Genomic DNA, 19404 nt, shown 5'->3' on the forward strand with positions numbered 1-19404 from the left:
ACCTGCTCTTATAATCCAGATATAGGTATTGTGGGGATTAGAACATGCTTGGCTCATAGGGAATGGTACAGTTAGGAGGTACGGGCCTTGTTGGAAGAAGTGTGTCACTTTGGGATGGGCTTTGATACCCCTTTTCTAGCTACCTGTGAGAAAGTCTGCACCAGGCTTCTTTGAATGAAGATGTAGAACTCTCAGCTCCTCCAGCACCGTGCCTGCCTGGGCACTGTCATGCTTCCTGCCATAATGATAATAGACTGAACCTCGGAACCTGTAAACCAGCCCTAATTAAATGCCTTCCTTTTTAAGAGTTGCCTTGGTCATGGTGTCTTTTCACAGCAATGGAAACCCTAAGACAGGCGTAATTTGCAAGCACCACACAAATAGATTTTAATAAACATTGTGATGTAAACCCTTGCAGCAACAATGTTGCATGATGTTATTAAAGAAGAAATAAATACAGAGAGGCTAATTCACTTAAGAAGCAAACAACAAGCAAACTTTCATATATCTGGCAATGACCTCAGAGAAGAGAATACCGCAGTGTTCACTGTGAACTTATGCTGATTCTGAGTCTCCACCAACTTGGCTTGCTTAGACATCACATTTCAGAGACCAAACTTGAATCTTATTCTTAGTAAGCTTTGTTTTTATGCATTTGTTGCCCTTTGAACATGGTGGCTCTCGTGAACACTCTGACATTTTATTAAATGTGCACAAGCTAAATGTTCTAACACTACTAAAATAAACGGGAAATGACTCGTTTCTGCAGTGCTGATGGAGAGACAGAATATGGGTTTTACCTCCAAGAAGTCCCACAATGTTTTGCAATAAAGTGACAGGATAAAGCCCCCGTGGCGGAAAGAAAAGAAAAACCACCATTTTGAAATATGCAAACCAACATGCTAAGAAGTTTGGCTCCCCATGGGAAAATCATCACTGGGATGGTCTTGCACATAGGGACTAGGTCATGGATCATCTGTTGTCCCTTTACTCCCCTCTAACTTTCCCATTTCTCTAAAGAGGGGAAGCACAACTCAACCCACAGCACAAGCACACCAAGAGGCTGACATAAGACCACAGGATTCATATCTGTCTTGATACCTCATACACGCAGCTCGGAGGCTGAAGGCTTGACTCCTTTTTACAACAGATGTCTAGGGACCCCAAAGGCAGCCAGTGACACTGTGGGACTTTCAATCCAGTACATGTAAAATTGCAGAAGCACCAAGCAGAGGCCAAACTCTGGCTTATTTAACATGAAACTGCTCAGCCAAGACCATCAGTTCACTTGCTACTGCTTCATATATCAAGTTCGTTTTGGGCTGATGGGTAGAAGCATTCTGGAAACCAAGGACAAACAGAGTCTGTAGAGGGAAAGCATTTATCAGAAGCAAACTGAGAGATGACACAGGTACCAGATCCCTGTCTGGTTCCAGAGGAAAACTGATAACACCCAGAAAGAGTTTAAGGAAGGGTAGTAGAGAGTTAAAAATCATGGGGAGATCCAAAAGGTAATTGGCTGTTTTGGCAGCATGCCTATTAAAAGTTCTCAAACTGACACTGTACACTAAACACCTGGAGGAAACATCAGAAATACATGCAGTCATACGTTTATGTCAGAAATGCTGAAATTGAGAATAAACCAGGCACTGTATAGACTTCCCATCATCTATTTGCTGTCAGATTCTTAGCAAACAATTCTTTCACTTGTGACACCTGTACTATCAGAGGGGGACATGAAAAACAACAAGAAAAGAAATGCATTCAAATTGCATCACTTATAAGCCTGTCTCTTTAAACAAGCCCTTAGAACTCGTTCCTCCTGAAGAAATAAGAGGACTCAGAGGCAGATGAAGGGAGTGAGGGTGGCGGCTGCTGGGGCAGGAGAAGGGAGAATGAGAAGACAGTCACAGGTCCAGGTATCTGATTTGTAAGCTAGAAGAGCACAGTTTGTATTACATAGATTTTGCCATTTTAGAAAAGAGGAAATGTCCATAAAAATTTAAACCAGGATAGTAAGTAAATAGCAGAAGGCAGAAATATCTCAAAGCTCTCAAAAGTTTCAAACACAGAAACTTAATGCCCCATAAACCACCTTCTGACGAAGGATGCTTAGTGCTTCAAAAGCATCTCTGTTTATCTCAGGTCTTTTTGCCTCCTGGTTTAGGATCAACTGCTGTTACTTTCTTCCTTGCTCACACTCCCATTCTTCATCATCTCCAACACTCCCATTTCAAAGGAGCCAATTCTCTGAAGTCTCAGGTCATTTTCGTTAACTTGTCCACTTCATCTGAACATTTTTCTCTTTAATGACTCAGGCTGCAATTTCAGGGCAAGCTTTTATTTTTGTTTAATTCCCTGTGTTTTAGCCAAAAGAAAATTTATGCTTCATCTTTTAAATCTCCATTCAATGAAGTGTCTAATTTTTCTTTTTGAAAATTACGCTCCAGGACAAAAGAATTAATATGTTTTAATCAATGTTTAAATTAAACATTTTAAATTAAGAAACAATTTGCATATTAGAAAAATATAAAGGAGTGTTTCTAGGACTGGGGAATGTACAAAAATCTTTTAATTTTCTGCCATTTTGATAAAATGACATTAATGTTCTGAATCAGTGAGGATCTGCCCAAGTTAAACATCCTTAATAATCCAATCAATAAATGAACTAACGGTTAAATAGGTAGTTGGGGGATTAATACAGATTATCTATCTAGTCAGTGAACATCTGAAGAAGTATTTGACATCCTTAGGCATAAGACACTTTCATAGGATAGCCACAATTTTAATTATTCGCTATTTTCTAGTATCTAAATACTGAAAACTCAGCTCTGCTCTACTTAAGAACCTTTTAATGTTCAATAATGGAGAGGCTTTACCAGCTGACTTACATAATTTGTGCTATCATATTTGGAATAGTAGTCAAATAGATATGGCCAACAATGAAGGTAACCAAAGTCAATGATTTAGATTTATTTTAATGCTTTGTAACAGGATAGCTAAGCAGAACAGGCACACAGCTCACAACATGACCTAAACAACCCGTTCTCACACATATAAAACACCCTCCTTCTCTTTGATTTGTTAGTTTTCCTGTCATATTGGCATTTCCTCTCCTCTAATACCACACATTATTTCATCTTCATTGTTTCCATGCATGCTTCATTGACACTCACAGTCTGTACTGAGGAGCTAGTAGCTTGAACTTTTTGGTTCCCAGGTCTTAAACCACAAAACAGCCTGAGCGTTCTTGACATTTTTGTTATCAGCTGAGAAGAGTCAAGGCTAGAAAGTGGAGGCAGAAGAAACATTTAGGCTACAAAGCTACGACTAGCATTTGAAAGTATTAGACGTTGGAGAGGAAAGGGCCATGTGTTCTGATGGTGGCCTCTGAGTCTGTGACATGTGGGAGTTAGAAGAACAAAGAAGTTTCAGAGGGTATATAAATCTATTGAGTATCCTCACCCATCTCTTGGGTCAATCATGGAACCGCAAAATGTCATATACCCTCATCAATATATTACATTTATATAAGGAAAGATCTTTCATACCAGTAGAGTTCATTTCAAGTAATTATATTTTAAATAATTATATTATATATATATATATATATATACCCTGTCAATACATGAGGCCCCTTAAACTATTCCTTTTAGTAGAGAAACAAGATATGTATATGAGGGAAAAGTTGGACAGGGTCAAGAATAAACTCAGAGCAGGGAGACAAGAGGCTGGAGATATGAGCAGTACAATGCTTCAGAATGCAAAACTGCTCTAGACTGCAAAATTATTTTCCATGTGTCTCACGTTTAGTTTCATAGTGACTTCATGAAGTAGAGCAGATATCAGTGTCAATTTGCACAGAAACAGAGATTTTTGAAAAGGAGGTAAGAAAGAGTCCAGTAACCACAGAAATGGTCCCTTGAGCTGTAAGCAGCTCCAATCAATGTAGTGCTGACTTCACTCATGCTTGGCTGCTTCTCCATTTTCTTGGACTTACTCACTTTGGTACAAGCTTTCTTTGCAAAAGAATGAGGCATAACTTCGACAGTCACGTGTGATGCTCATCTACTAGATTAATATTCTAGGAAGAAAACACATTGTTAATGCTTTCATCCAATTTAGCAATATGGAGAAAATCATTTTACATTGACCATACAGAAGAAAATTACTATCTAAGACCATTGAGTTTTACACAAGATATTGAAAACTCAGCAGAGAGAATGAGAGACGGCTGCTCTTATGGTGGACATGATTCCTAGGATCCATGCAACAGCTCACAACTATCTGTAACTCTAGCTCCAGGGGACTAGGTGCCTTCTTCTTGCCCTTGTGGGAATGCAGGCATGTATGTAGTACACAGATTATCACCCACATACATACAATAAAAACACATTAAAATTGTTTCTAAACTCCACCTATTAATCACAAGTGTGGTTAAATAATTTTTCAAAATTGCGGCTAATATGTGTTTTCGATGGAAAAATACTTTGTCATTATCATTAGTAAGTATGGTTGTTTTAAAATGGCTTCCTGTGACAGGGTCTCTTGTAGCCCAGGTTGTCCTCAAACTTATCATGCAGCTGAGGAAGACTTTAATCTCTTGAATTCCCTGCCCCTGCCTTCCAAGTGCTTGTCAACATTTTAAATATGAAAGCCCTCTGACTTTGTCTCGAAATGATTTTCTTTAGATTACAGGACAACAGGTCCTCATTCTGAAGACACTGTTACAGTCAGTGTCCACGTCTACAGCAGAGTTCTCAGGAACTCAGAGCTAAAGAGGACAAGAAGCCACTTGAGATCTCTTCTTCTTCTTCTTCTCTGGCTGTTCACACCACTTGATGTCGATGTTGCTGCCCCCAAATGCTTCCCCTTTGATCTCTACAGGATTCTCTCCCGCAGCTAACTTCGCTCTTCTGTGCATCACAATGGCTCCGGAGCTTCCATGCCTCTGTGCTGGAGAGGGGGTTTCTTTCATTACACAATAGCAAACTGCAGACACAAAATTCTTTTTGAAGTTTTCATTCATGAGTGCATAAACAATGGGATTACAGATGGAGTTGAAAAATCCAATTATTTGCACTATAGCAAAAATCATCTTGATTGTGACTTCATCATATTCCTTTTCAAAATTACCTGAAACAAAGTAATACTTTAGAATGCTTACCGACTTCATCAAGAAATAACTCTAGAGTTTTCTCATGTATATTTATAAAGATTTGCAGTTGTGCAAGTGGCTAATGATATGAAACATTCTCATGACTCAAAGAGCCCTGGCATCTGAATAAAAGTACGTCTGTAATATGTACTCATTCATCCATGCTTTGGCTGGTGCCTGGTATATACTTTAGAACTCAACAACTTTCAACTCAATGATACCAAGTGTAGCGGTTTGAGTAGGTATTGCCACCATAGACACACGCATTTGAATGCTTGTCTCACAGGGAGTGGCACTATTAGGAGATATGGCCTTGTTGGAGTAGGTGTGACCTTGTTGGAGGAAGTGTGTCACTGAGGAGATGGGCCTTGAGGCCTGATATTTGCTCAAGTTATGCCTAGAGAGATAAACAGTCTCTTTCTGCTGCCTGCTGACTAAGACGTAGAACCCTCGGCTCCTCCAGCATCATATCTGACTACAAGAGGCCATGCTTCCCACCATGATGACAATGGGCTAAACCTCTAACTGTAAGCCAGCCCCAGTTACATGTATGCTTTTGGAAGAGTTGCCATGATCACAGTGTCTCTTCCAAGCAATAAAACCCTAAGACACCAAGCTTCATATACCATAAAAGCTCAGTTACCCTTCAAATGCTCTCCTGAACTCTAGAAACAATCACGCTGAACCCCCAAGAACACATGAAGGGTAACTGCACTTAGGCATTTGACTTGAATCCTAGATACATTAAGTACACAAAGTGCATGGCAAGGTTCTAAACAGAAAAGACTCTGGAGGTGTCTTTCCAATGCTAGACAGCTTAGGGAAAGGAGGGAGAAGATCTGAGAAACATGCAGAGTGTTTCTTTGTCTTTTGTAATTATTAATAACTTAGTCCTAGTCAGGCACAGTCACCGAGCATGCGATGACCTGGTACAAAAGCAATGTTCAGTATTTGACATCTGATTATCCAAGTGGACAGCAACCAATGAGAAATCAATGACTTCACATATGTTCTGGTGAAAAAAAGAACTACATATGAGAGAGAGAGAGAGAGAGAGAGAGAGAGAGAGAGACCTACTGTATTCAATCATCATGTGAACGACGTGGAAAGGTGCCCAGCACACAGCAAAGAGAACCACCACTGTCACCATCATGATCACAGCCCGCTTCTTCTTTCTAGACCCACAAACAAACATTGCATTGGTTAACTTTGTGTCAGCAGACATGTCAGGTTGATAGCAAATGCATTATTACTACCTGAGCCTACTCCACTTAGCCACATGTTTTCACGCACTAATGGAGTTCCTGAGGCTATGGGAAGATTATCAGCATTCCCCATTTTTAGTCTTCAAACCTTACCTTTCCCTGTGACGTGTTTAGCACAGATCTGGAACTCTACTACAGTACAGACATACAGTATGTCTTCCATTTTCCCAATAAGCCAGAGGTAGAAACTGAGAAAGAGAGGTTTAATTCACAGTAGCATGGTTAATAAATGATGTCCTCTAGGTTTGAATTTAGGGATGTCTCTTCAAGGACATAAATTTCACTTGCTTAGCATATGTTTAAAGCAGTCCACACCTCTGATAGCCAAACATCGGTACTTATAAAATATGCTGAACTATGCTCAAGTATAGAACTATAACTTTTTAATACAGTGAGTCATAGATTCAATTTCTCCATCCCTCAGAAACTAGATTTACATCTGTGCCGATTCACACATTTGCTTGTTGTTTTCAGTATCAAATGTCCAGGTTCACAGTCTGTCATTTCAGTCTGGTAACCTTTTTTTTTTTTTTTTTTTTTTTTTTTTTTTTTTTTTCTGGGGAAGTGTTCTCCTGTCCCAAAGCTTTATTGTATATTCAGAGCAAAGTTTTCTTTATACAAACTGGGCACTAGAGGTCACTGCACACTTGAAGAATTAATGAACTACCACCAACTCACTAATCTAGGCAAGGTACTGCTTGTTTGTTTTAGCAGTCTTTCGACAGAGATTGTGTCATGGTAACTGCAAATACAGCAATAAAGTATTTTTGAAATTGACACTAAAATGAGATAGCACTGCCTTTGAGTTAAAATACCAGGCACCAATCATAACCATTTAGAATACGTAGCATTCCAGGGTTTCAAAGACTTTTCAGGCAGTCTCAGTATTTTTAACATTGTTTTCAAGTAGGAGGAACTAGGGCAGATGTAATTGTGTGCCATTGTACATGTGAGTTCTCTTAGGATCCTCTGAAGCAAGGCTTTCTGCATATTACTGATATTGCTGGCAGTGAAGGAGGAGGACAGGGGGTCTTGACACCACCCCACAGTGTCATTGTTTCGAAGGAGCCCTTACTTGCAAATTGAATTATAAATGATGGTAAGGCTGAATTACCCATGCAACTGCCCCTTCCAAGACAATTAATAAAACATATTTTAAAGGATAAACAGACCTCGCTATTTTGAACATTTCTTTTCCATGAATAGTTCGGAGCACTGAGCCATCTCCCACTCTTTTCTTGATCCAAAGCTCATAACCGATTTTCCCATAGAGGACAGACAGCAGCAACAGAGGCAGCAGGAAGAGGGTGACAAGGATGAAGGTGGTGTAGATTTTCTGGTGCACGGGGCTGCTCCACTCTTCCAAGCAGCAGATGTGTTCTTTTTCATATAGGAAGTCATACTTAATCTTTACAGTAAGAACAATTCAGTTACAAACCCCAGGAATCAGCATCCAAAACAAAGATGCAGCCCAAAGTCATTCCATTGGGACTTCTTTTAAGATCTCCCAGATGCTACCTGCTGCTGAATTTTCAAATTTGAATCAATTTCTATACTTATCCTGCTAAAAATTGTAGGTCTTCCCTCGGCCACTAAGGGTTTTTTTGTACTTTTTGATTTTAAATGGAACCTAGGACTGCATTTGCTATGTTAATTTAACCTTTTTCAACTTTTATTTCTACTGTTTGCAAGTTTTCAGTTTGCTGAGAGAGTATACATGGGAAAATATTGTGCATCATACACTAGCCAGTTTAATATTTATGCAGCTGACACATTTGCTTTCTTAATTTCTGGTAAAATAGCCTGGGCAAGCACCAATCTGCTTTAGAGTAAAAGGAACCTAGCTGTATTTCTGCCATCATTTCATGTCAGACTCACCAGACTGTCTTTACAAAGGAAAGCAGCTCATAGCATTTAAATACTGAAGTGAACGACATGCTAGATTTAGCCTATTTCCAATATACACATATTTTAATTGTATGTGTTTAATAAATTGATATTCTGAATCTTCCAATGGACTCATCTTCCAAGTTCTAAATTCACTGTCCACAGCAATGATAGGTAGTACCAAATGCTAATGGCTCCTTTGGGGGGAAAGTAAGCATTTAAAATATATGCCAAGTAAAGTCTTATCTCTGGGCAGGAATGAAGAGTAGAGAACATATTGAATCTCAGTCACTGTGGAGTTCCAGATGGTAGATTTCTGCCTAGCCTCCCAGCAAATTTAATTACCAGTCTTCAGCATCAAGTCAAAAGTTAGGAAGATTTGAGTTGGTTTTGTTCATGAGTACAACTAGGAATGATAACACTTATGACCAATAAGCTCAATGAAAATATTTGTGAATTATTTCTGATTCAATGAGGGTAGCACCCACAAGGACCAGTGACCATAGCAGCCATGCCCCGTCCTAGGGTTAATGACCATAGTGGCCATGCATAGACACATCCTAGTGTTAGTGACCATAATGGCCCATGCACAGACACATCCTAGGCCATGTATGAGCACATCTTAAATGGTCTCTACATGGGTTCATATGGTGCCAGAAACAAGCAAATTATCCCCAAACACATCTTAAGATGGATTCACGGTAACCAGTTTCATATTCTCTTTGCCATTTTTTATGGCCATAGGAATCAAACTTGGGGCCTTGCACACATGTAAGCCAAATGCACTCCAAAGAAGTTATTGCACCCGACCCTGATTTTGTTTTTTCCTGAGCAAACGCCTCTATAATCTTCCACTGTTTACAACTGTGGCTGGACTTGAGCTCTAACTATATTCCCACTTCCACCACCAACTACTCCAACTCAGCCAGCCATATCCCTCATCCAAGCTTAGCCTTGCTGCTGAGGACAAGTCGAATGACTCATGTCCTGATCCCGGCATCATACATCCACTGAGCAAGCCTTCTGCTTTTCCCTATCCTGAGTAAACTTCTATTCAAGGCAGTCCAGAATTAGGGAGTCACAGCATTTTGATGAGGTCTGAAGCACTGTAAATTCATATATTTACTTACTGAGGGGAAAATTAAGGACAATTTTAGTTGAATTCTCTCATTTACACCCCTGTAGGCTGTGAGTCAACTCACTGCTGAGAGAACCCAGGGAAAGCAGAGTAAGACAGCATCATCGGGAATGGCTGGTTTTGATGCTGCCTGTCTTCTGGGAGCCGGCTTTGGCTCCTATACTCAATTCCATTCTCTCTAATAGAGTTTTGGAATGAGTTCTGGGGTGCACATTAATGTATCTATTTCAAAACTGAAATCTGACTTTTTCCTGACAAGAAGCAAATCAGATCTGACTGGTGTTTAGCAGTAAACATGGCTTTGCCTATTAGATCAGGCAGACACATTTTATACAAATTAAATGATTTATACACGGAGAATATATGATAAAAAATTATTAAAATGAAAGATCTGTTTAATTTATGTGGGCAGGAAAGGAAGTCCAGGATGAAAACTAGATTTTTTTTTCATTTATAAAACATACTGCTGGTATAGGGGGGCCACCAGCAGGAGGAAGCAGCCGCAGTGGCTGTTGAGATGAGTAAAGGGCTGGAGAATGGAGACACATTCGGAACCTCAAAGATGTTATCGGGAATCCCAGAAAAGAATCAGCCTGGACCACACCCTTGTGCTCAGTCCTCTCTCCTCCCTGTATTGCTCTCGGAGAGAGGTGCCTAGGTGTTGGGAGGAGGTGACAAACCCAGGAACCCACAAGCAATTCAAGCTAGGGGAAAGACAAGATTTTTAAATGATTCCAATTTTTGTATGCGTGCTGCTAGCATGATCATCAAGTTTTAACAAGATCCTTATTATGGTTTTATGTGACCACGGCACTGGCCTTGGCATCTTGTGGCAGAGTGGATACTGTTCTTGTGACTGAAAGAAGTCACAAGAATTTAATCATCTATATGACTTGAGTTGCAGGGCCTGCTGGACGTTTCATATATATTTCATTATTAAGTTCTCAGGTGACATTTTCAAAGGTGGCAACAGAGTAAAGTTGCTGCTCTCAGAGGCCAGATGGCTCAATATATTGGAACCCCCCCACACACCATGCACACAGAGAGGGGGGTGCACCTCACTTGGTGAACAAGGACTCTAACATTGGAATAGCTCTCTCACCCCGTTAAAGGACATGGTGTGCCCTGAAAAGATTCATTTGTCTATCTCCATTTAACAAGGTACAAAGGAACACATTGCATTATAAATTACATTCCAGTTATTTTAAAACAAATAACTTTATCAAAACCTTCTGCAAGATTTCAATTTTGTCTAGGTTGTCTGTGTTAAAATATAATGAAGACGTTGGCATATATTTCAAATTAGCTTATGTTGTTCCTCTATTAAAAAGCATTATCTTACAGAGGTGTTTTTACAGTTTTAATTAAAAATAATTTACAAAGTGTCAGTAAACACTTTCTCATCTCCAAGGTTTATTTTCCTGCACATGGACTTTTTTTTAACTACATTTTTATATTGTGTTTCTTTTTTTAGGGCTGGGGACCACACCCAGGGCCTTGTTCATGCTAAATCTGTACTGTACCACCAAGCTATCTTTCTAGCCTCCACCTGCATGTGCTATTCTTTTTTTCTTTTTTCTTTATTAACTTGAGTATTCCTTATTTACATTTCGATTGTTATTCCCTTTCCTGGTTTCTGGGCCAACATCCCCCTAACCCCTCCCCCTCCCCTGCTATATGGGTGTTCCCCTCCCCATCCTCCCCCCATTACCGCCCTCCCCCCAACAATCATCACGTGGACTTTAAAATGCAAGATTCTGGCAATGTGTAAGGACTTTTCCCCTGGCTTGCTATTTCCCTGACACATCCTTAGAACAACATACTACTGATAAATTCAAATTAATTCAAGTTTCTTCTTCTTCATTCTTCTATGAGTTGTATGTGATTTTACTGCTCAGTGTTCTGTCTCAAATACATTTTGGGTTAATTTGAATGGTGGGCAGAGTAGGAGGCCATTGTCCTTCACTTGAGCCTGCAGGTTTTTGCAGGATCACTTGAAACTTTTCTCTTTCTGTTGCAGGATATGGTATCCTTGCTGAAATCAACCAATTAGAAACATTGATTTCTAGTGTCTCAATTCAGTTCCACTGGTCCTCGTATGAGCTACTTTTCTCTCTGTGACAAATAAATTCCTGACAGGAATCACTTTTTGGGAGGAACAGTTTGGGCTCGTGATTTCATCCTGGAGAAGGTTAGGCTGTCAGGGACGTGAGAGCAGGAATCACGGTGGCTGCTTACACCGATCAAAGACAGGAAGCAGAGGAGTAGTTGTGGCACAGGGTGGACATAATCTATATGCATTATCTGTATGCTTCATCCATGCTCCATCTCGGAAAGGTGCCACAACCTCCCAAGTTGGCACACAGCTGGGCACAGAATGTTTAGAAGCATGGGTCTATTCATGCACAGGTCACACTTAAACCTTACTGTGCCTGTCACCATACCGATACTACACAATGATAACCCAGACTTGGTGCAGTAAGCCTTCAAATAGAAGCCACACCATATTTGGGCTTGTCAAAACTGGTTTCATGCCTCTGTGTGTCACACTGTGCTGTTTTATTTGTGTAATGTTCTGTTGACTCAGAAGTGGACTCTCCATTACTCACCGCAGTAGCTCTGGGTACCAAGTCACTTCATCAGTCCTTTGAGATCATTTTATTTGTTGTTTAATGACTGGATGGATAGTTTTGGTATTGCCTATTGCCCCTGCAGAATGAAGTCTTACATGTTGCTCAGGAGGTGCCGTCTTGGGTATATGTACCTTCTATCTGAGATGATGATGAGAGGAATGGGGGGATAGGGAAATGGGGGAAGGTTGCTTCATCGCTGCGCTGTTTCTTCAGTGCTCAGCATAAAACTGCTTCATCGTCTTACCTAAAATCAGACTGGTGGTTGACATTACTCCTATCTCTGCTTAGCTTGTGTGTGTGTGTGTGTGTGTGTGTGTGTGTGTGCTTATAGTTTTTGTTTATTTCTACAGACAGTGTCTTTCAGTATAGTTAGGATTGTCCCAGAACTCACTATGCAGCCATGATGGCCTTAAATTCAAAGTGAATCTTCCCATTACAGTTTCCTCAGTGCTGAGATTACAAGTGTGAATCCCTTAGGCTCAGTCTGAGAGAAACACTCCTGTTTGTGTTCTGTATAACTGGTTTCTTAAAATGAGTCAGGATTGCTATCTGGTTAGCTACCCTTCTAAGTGTTTATTTCTAAATTCTAATTGTTTTACTGTTTTTGAGAGTATCATTCTCTTTAAAGTCCCCCACAGGCCACTTCCATTAAAATCACTTTCCCTGGCTGGACATCACAGCAATCTGTTTTGGGGGCTTGAATTTTATGCAGTTAAAAGAAAGTTTGACTTGTGTTTTGGATTTAAAATACATACATACATACATACATACATACATACATACATACATACATACATTACATTACGTTCCAGGCTGTATGGTAGGTGAAAAGAATCTCACAAAAGATGTGGAAATAGAAGAAAGATGGAGAAACTCAAGAACTGGAAATGTTTCTAATTTACATTTCAGTTTGTCAATGGTTAGGACAATAGGAAAATCAGCTGGCAAAGAGACACTCTCTTATAATTTTAGGTGAATTAAAAGAAAGTCAAAACAGTCATTGAACTGTCATACCTAACAAGACTAAGATATTCTAGAAAGAACACATTAAGCTAAGAAAATGGAGAAGGTCATTTGGAACTTATTTTTTTGTAAATTTAACATTAAATATTAGCAATCCAGTAGACTTACACAGCAGAGAAGAAAAATTTTCAAACATGTTTTGATTCCAGTGAAATAGATGATGTCAAATTTTTGCCACAATATTCTTGAAAGAAGGAAAATGAAAAGGAGGAGGCATGAGAATACATTTCAAGCCTGAGTTTACCTCAAGTCTCTGCACATGCCACATGGGTGATCCTATGATGATGGCCACCAGCCACACCACCCCTGCAAAAAATATGACAGTTATAAAGTGTAGCATAGCATGGGTTAAGTCTCCAATCATCAAAATGACTGGTCTCCAGTGTCCCCATCTTCTCTGTCATGCAGTACAGCAGTTATCTCTGGTCTTCCAGTGTGTGTAGGGGGGAGCATGTACCTATGCATGTATGTGTGTGCTCTCCCATGTGTGTGAGAATCCTAGAGCAGAACATCATGTCTGCTGATCTAGAACTTTCCACCTTATTGCATGTGGAATTGCAAGCACATTTTATGCCTATCTTTTTATGTCAGTGTTGGGTATCAAAACTCAGGTCCTCATCCCTGCATAGCAAACACCTTTACCCACTGAGCAATCTCTCCAATCTCTTTTATATGACTGTATTGTCTAGAAGGTAAGAATCCAAATTCTATAGCACAGCCTAACCAGGTCTCCATTCTCTCCTGTCACCAGAGCATGTCTTCTCACCTAGACCCTACTGGGGAAGGATATGTATGGTTCACGTCCCTTCCTGCATCCCAGAATGCCCTGTCCTGATCCACATCATATTTATACCTTGGATGGGCTACTCTATCATCACTGTTCATCTGTTTCCAAGATAACTCAGAAGTCACCTTCCCTAGGTGACTTGAACGTTGTCATTTCCTAATGAATTACTTGGTTAGTGATTCTGGCACTACCACATTATGACACTATTCATGTCTTCACAACCTCCCCTAAAGTCATGGAGGGCAAGTACAATCCACTTACATTTTTGTTTCTCCAAATGAGAATCTAAGGAAAACTCTCATCCCTTAGTAGGAATTGATCCATGTTTGTTGAACCAATTAATAATCTCTTAAATTTTTAAATTTATAAATTTGTATAGGTATTTTGTATGAATGTACACCATGTACATACCTGATGTCCAGGAAGCCCAAGAAAGAGTGCTATATTTCCTGGGACTGGCATTAAAGTCAGTTATGAGTCACCATGTAGATGCTGGGAATCAAATCCCAGTCCTCTAAAAGAATATCCAGTTCTCTTAACCCCTGAACCATCTCTCCAGTGCTGAAATGAAAAACTTTTAAACATTTTACAGACTACCTTCTTTCATTTATTCTTCAAGTCTAACATACATGTATCATTTTAAAAGATTTATTTTTTATTATTTGTATCTATGTGTAGTCTGTGTGTGTGTGTGTGTGTGTGTGTGTATGAATGAATGACACATGTGTGCAAATACCTCTGGAGGCCAGAAGTATCGGATTCCTTGGTACTAGAGTTACAAGCAGTTGTTAGCCATATGACCTAGAACTGGAAACAGAAATCAGGTCTTCTCAAAAGGCATAATGTTCTTTTAACTGATGAGCAATCTCTTTAGCATCCAAAAAACATGTATCTTACATTAATCGATGAGCCTCACATTATTTAGGCTTAGTTGTCATTGTACATCAGGTCCACTCCCAACTGCTGTCCCCAATATTCTATTCCACTCCAGCTGGTTCCTTCCTACACCCAGTGTTAGCATACCATACCCCAACTGCAAGACCCCTAATACTTTCGTAAGGGATGTTGACTTGGAGACCTTCAGGTATATAGAATATAGCTGAATAGCAGAGCTGGAGCACATGGTATTGTTCCCTTGAAAAAGCTCCAGATTGATTTCCCTAGAGGCTTCAGTTTCACACCCCAGAGCAGTAATGTATTCTTCATCTCATATATAGAAATTAAAAACTAGAAAAGAAAAATGTCTCTCTCTGTCTGTCTCTCTGTCTCTGTCTCTCTGTCTCTCTGTCTCTCTGTGTGTGTGTGTGTGTGTGTGTGTGTGTGAGAGAGAGAGAGAGAGAGAGAGAGAGAGAGAGAGAGAGAGAGAGAGATTGAGAGATACAGAAACACACGTACAGAGAGAGGAGAGGAGAGTCTAGAAATGTGGCTATAAAAGGAAAAGCAGATATCTTAACATAATCATTAAATCTTACATTCCTTATAGCATAACTTAATTTTCATCATTTGAAAAATTCCCCTTGTAAATGTAAATGTACATATTCTTTATCCGTGCATGTGTTGATGGGTATCTGGGCTGTTCTCACAACCTATTTTTGGTGAATGAAAGCAATAATTATGGATGCGTGCCTGTGGGGTGTTGACTTGGAGCCCTTTGGGTATATAGAATATGGCTGAGTAGCAGAGCTGGGGCACACGAGAACTCTTTACATGCTAGCTATATGTTCTTGAGAGAGCTCCAGATTGATTTTCCTAGTGGCTGCAGTTTCACATCCCACAGCAGTGATGTGTTCCTTTACCCACATCTTCATCACTGTTTGGTGCACTTTTTTTTTCTTTATGCTGACCATTCTCAGTGCAGCACAATGGAATCTGAGGCAATTTAAAGTTTCATTTTCTCCATGGCTAAGGATGATGAATACCTTTTCAAGTATTTGTCAGCTATTAGTGTTGCTTCTTTTGGGAACTGTTTATTGAAGTCTTTAGCCCATTAATGTGTGAATAAATTTTCTAGTGTTTAAATATTGCAGCTCTTTATATGTTGTAGATATTAGTCCCATCTGATGAGTACATGGCACCCATCTTGTAGGCTGCCACACAGACTCTGGTGAATGTTATTTCACATAACCACATTGTCAGCTCTTAGGACTATTTTGGACTATGTTGCAAGAAAATGTTTATTATGTTTTCCTTCAGCAATTTCTAAGTTCCAGGATCTATTCTTACTTATTTAAATCCATTTAATTTATTTTTGATCAGTGTAAAATGTGTGTGTGTGTGTGTGTGTGTGTGTTGTTGTTTCACTCTTGAACATATAGAAAGCACTTTTCCAAACATCATTTGATAAAGAGGCCACCTTTCCTCTCTCACACGTGGCTGGGGACACAGAGATGATTCAGCAAGGAAAGATGCTTGCTGTTCAGTCTGATGATTGAGTTTTAGCTCCAGAACCCACAAAGGAGAAGAGAACTGATTTCTGCAAATATGATCTCTCTCTCTTTTTCTTTTTTTTTCTTTTTCCCAATATTAACTCATGGATGAATGAGCATGGGGACCTTTCCCACGTCCATTGTCTCCTCAGTTTCTTCCTTCTGCATTCCTAAGGCTCCATTCTAGAGGTCTTTCACTTCCCTGGTTGGGTTTATTCCATGATACATTTTTGAAGCTAGTGGAGCATTTCTCTCTCTTTTTTCTTGCAAAGTTTGATATTGTGGAAAAAGAAGCCACTGTGTTCTGTCATCATCTTACTCAGAAGCGTAAAAATAAATTTCTCTTGGGCACTATTATATGGCAGCATTTTACTTACTTAGAAAATGGGTATTAATAAAACAAACACAAACGAAAAACAGCATTCTTTGCAAGTTGCTTGTCCTTTGTGAGTCTGTTGAAAGAAATTAATTATGTGCCATTGGCATAGAAAAATGGATTAACTACTAAAGGCCATTTCAAGCTATGAATCTTATCACAGTAAGAGGGGAATAAATTTTTACTTGTCCTTTTTTTTTTTAACTGTTTTTGTATTGTTTAGAAAACAGGATATTACTTATAGCTTCAAGGAACTGAAACTCAATCTATAACTGGAGCTTCCTAGAAAGACATAAACAAATTTACCATTACCCATAGAATATCACCACGATTCAGTTCCAAGTCAGTTCTAAAGGCTTTTAAGTCTGGGTGTCTCTGTCTCCACATCAATAAACCCTTTCTTCTACTCTACTTGAGTATCTTTTGCCCAATCATTTTTCCAATATATCAAATTCTGAAGGGACTGAGTCTAATTGAATGAAACTCATTGCCTCTCCTGGGCCCCTGACCTTCCAGATAGAGAAACCTTTGGGTGAGAAGAACATTACTGATGCACTTAGTTACATTATCAGGATGAGAAAGCCTGGATGCTTCCCTCAGCATAAGCTTGGAGTCTAGGCAGTTTTAGGCAGAAGGCACAGAATGTGTGACTGGCAGGCATGGTCCATGATATTACATGACAGAAAGTGTCAGGGAAGAGTGCACAGCAGATCTCACAGGGAGATGAGTCACCTGGATTTCAAGCATTGCTATTTTCTCTGAATTATTTTAGTTGGAACAGCTTTAGCTGCCTGTTACCATCTTCGCCTTTGTGACATTGAGATTCACCCTATTTCTCTTCCTTTTTAATACCATTCCTTCACCATGTGTTCCTTACTTTAAACTCTTTCCACACCTATACACTGGTGTTGGCATATTGGAAAGTTGTTAATTATTAGAAGCCCAGAGATATTTGAGTTATTTTTAAATAAGATATGATATAAATTTTACAGTAACTAATGACATTTTTCCTGTAGATTTGTCTGCTCACTTCCAACTGCTTAAAAAGAAAAATTTGGGTTACAAAGACTTCAGGAGTGTTTTCTATGATTCTACATTCTGTTATTGGGTCCATTATTGTAATTAGAATAACTCTGCTTATTCCTGCCACATGAACATTAGTCAAGTTCCTCTCTTTTCTCATCACAGGTCTGGGCCTTTAGAAATGACAGAGCCAAACAATGATGAACATCTGCACATTGAGTTTTTGTTATCGGTGAGTAGTAAACTCTTCTGTTCTGCTGTGCTAGGCTTTAGAACACATCCTTAAAGCTGTTGTTTGTCACTACACATTGGGGACAGTTATAGTAAGCTAAACATTTCCGATCTTCAGTAATGAAATTATGAAGAGGAATGCATTGGTCTTTGTCAGGCATCTCTACGAGTCTATGTGACTCCCAAGTACCCCACAACCTTCTGTAACACATACTGAATACCTGACACTTCTCAGGAAAGTAAGTTAGTTTTCCAATTTCTTTTTTTTAAAAAAAAGCACATCTCTTTCTCTTTGGCAAAATCTACTTGCCCTTGTAAACCTAAAGCCTACCTCAAAGTAATAGCCTCCTGGTCTAATGAATATTACTGTAGCAATGCTCCTGATGTATTATCATTTGTTAGGTGAAATAAATGCTTACAAGCTTATAGATTAAACTGAATATTCAACATGACACATTTTCAGGATTAAGACAGAAAGGACAGAACCAGTTGGGTGCCTTCAAAAGAAAAGACTGAAAAACCCAGGATAGCTAAAACTATCCTCAACAATAAAAGGACTTCTGGGGGAATCACTATCCCTGAACTCAAGCAGTACTACAGAGCAATCGTGATAAAAACTGCATGGTATTGGTACAGAGACAGACAGATAGACCAGTGGAACAGAACTGAAGACCCAGAAATGAACCCACACACCTATGGTCACTTGATTTTTGACAAAGGAGCCAAAACCATCCAATGGAAAAAGATAGCATTTTCAGCAAATGGTGCTGGTTCAACTGGAGGTCAGCATTTAGAAGAATGCAAATTGATCCATCCTTATCACTCTGTACAAAGGTTAAGTCCAAGTGGATCAAGGACCTCCACATCAAACCAGATACACTCAAACTAATAGAAAAAAGAGTGGGAAAGCATCTTGAACACATGGGCACTGGAAAAAATTTCCTGAACAAAACACCAATGGCTTATACTCTAAGATCAAGAATCGACAAATGGGATCTCATAAAACTGCAAAGCTTCTGTAAGGCAAAGGACACTGTTGTTAGGACAAAATGGCAACCAACAGATTGGGAAAAGATCTTTACCAATCCTACAACAGATAGAGGGCTCATATCCAAAATATACAAAGAATTCAAGAAGTTAAGACTGCAGAGAGACAAATAACCCTATTAAAAATGGGGTCCAGAGCTAAACAAAGAATTCACAGCTGAGGAATGCCGAATGGCAGAGAAGCACCTAAAGATATGTTCAACATCTTTAGTCATAAGGGAAATGCAAATCAAAACAACCCTGAGATTTCACCTCACACCAGTGAGAATGGCTAAGATCAAAAACTCATGTGACAGCAGATGCTGGTGAGAATATGGAGAAAGAGGAACACTTCATTCCATTGTTTGTAGGATTGCAGACTGGTACAACCATTCTGGAAATCAGTCTGGAGGTTCCTCAGAAAATTGGAC

At 39.4% G+C, this 19404-nt stretch overlaps 1 protein-coding gene across 1 annotated transcript in view; it reads right to left on the reverse strand.

The window, feature by feature from the left end:
- Positions 1–2958: 2958 nt before the first annotated feature.
- The window catches only part of LOC116902779 (pyroglutamylated RF-amide peptide receptor-like), a 71673-nt gene continuing 55227 nt past the window's right edge, over positions 2959–19404 (reverse strand). The window contains exons 3-6 of the mRNA XM_032905121.1: positions 13349–13410; positions 7596–7831; positions 6236–6333; positions 2959–5136 (exon numbers count right to left, since the gene is read on the reverse strand). Coding sequence (XP_032761012.1) covers positions 4775–5136; positions 6236–6333; positions 7596–7831; positions 13349–13410 — 758 coding nt within the window. The 3' untranslated portion in view covers positions 2959–4774. The remainder of the gene's footprint in view (positions 5137–6235; positions 6334–7595; positions 7832–13348; positions 13411–19404) is intronic.

The sequence above is a fragment of the Rattus rattus genome, chromosome 6 (assembly GCF_011064425.1).
Source record: "Rattus rattus isolate New Zealand chromosome 6, Rrattus_CSIRO_v1, whole genome shotgun sequence".
In the NCBI taxonomy this organism is placed as follows: Eukaryota; Metazoa; Chordata; class Mammalia; order Rodentia; family Muridae; genus Rattus; species Rattus rattus.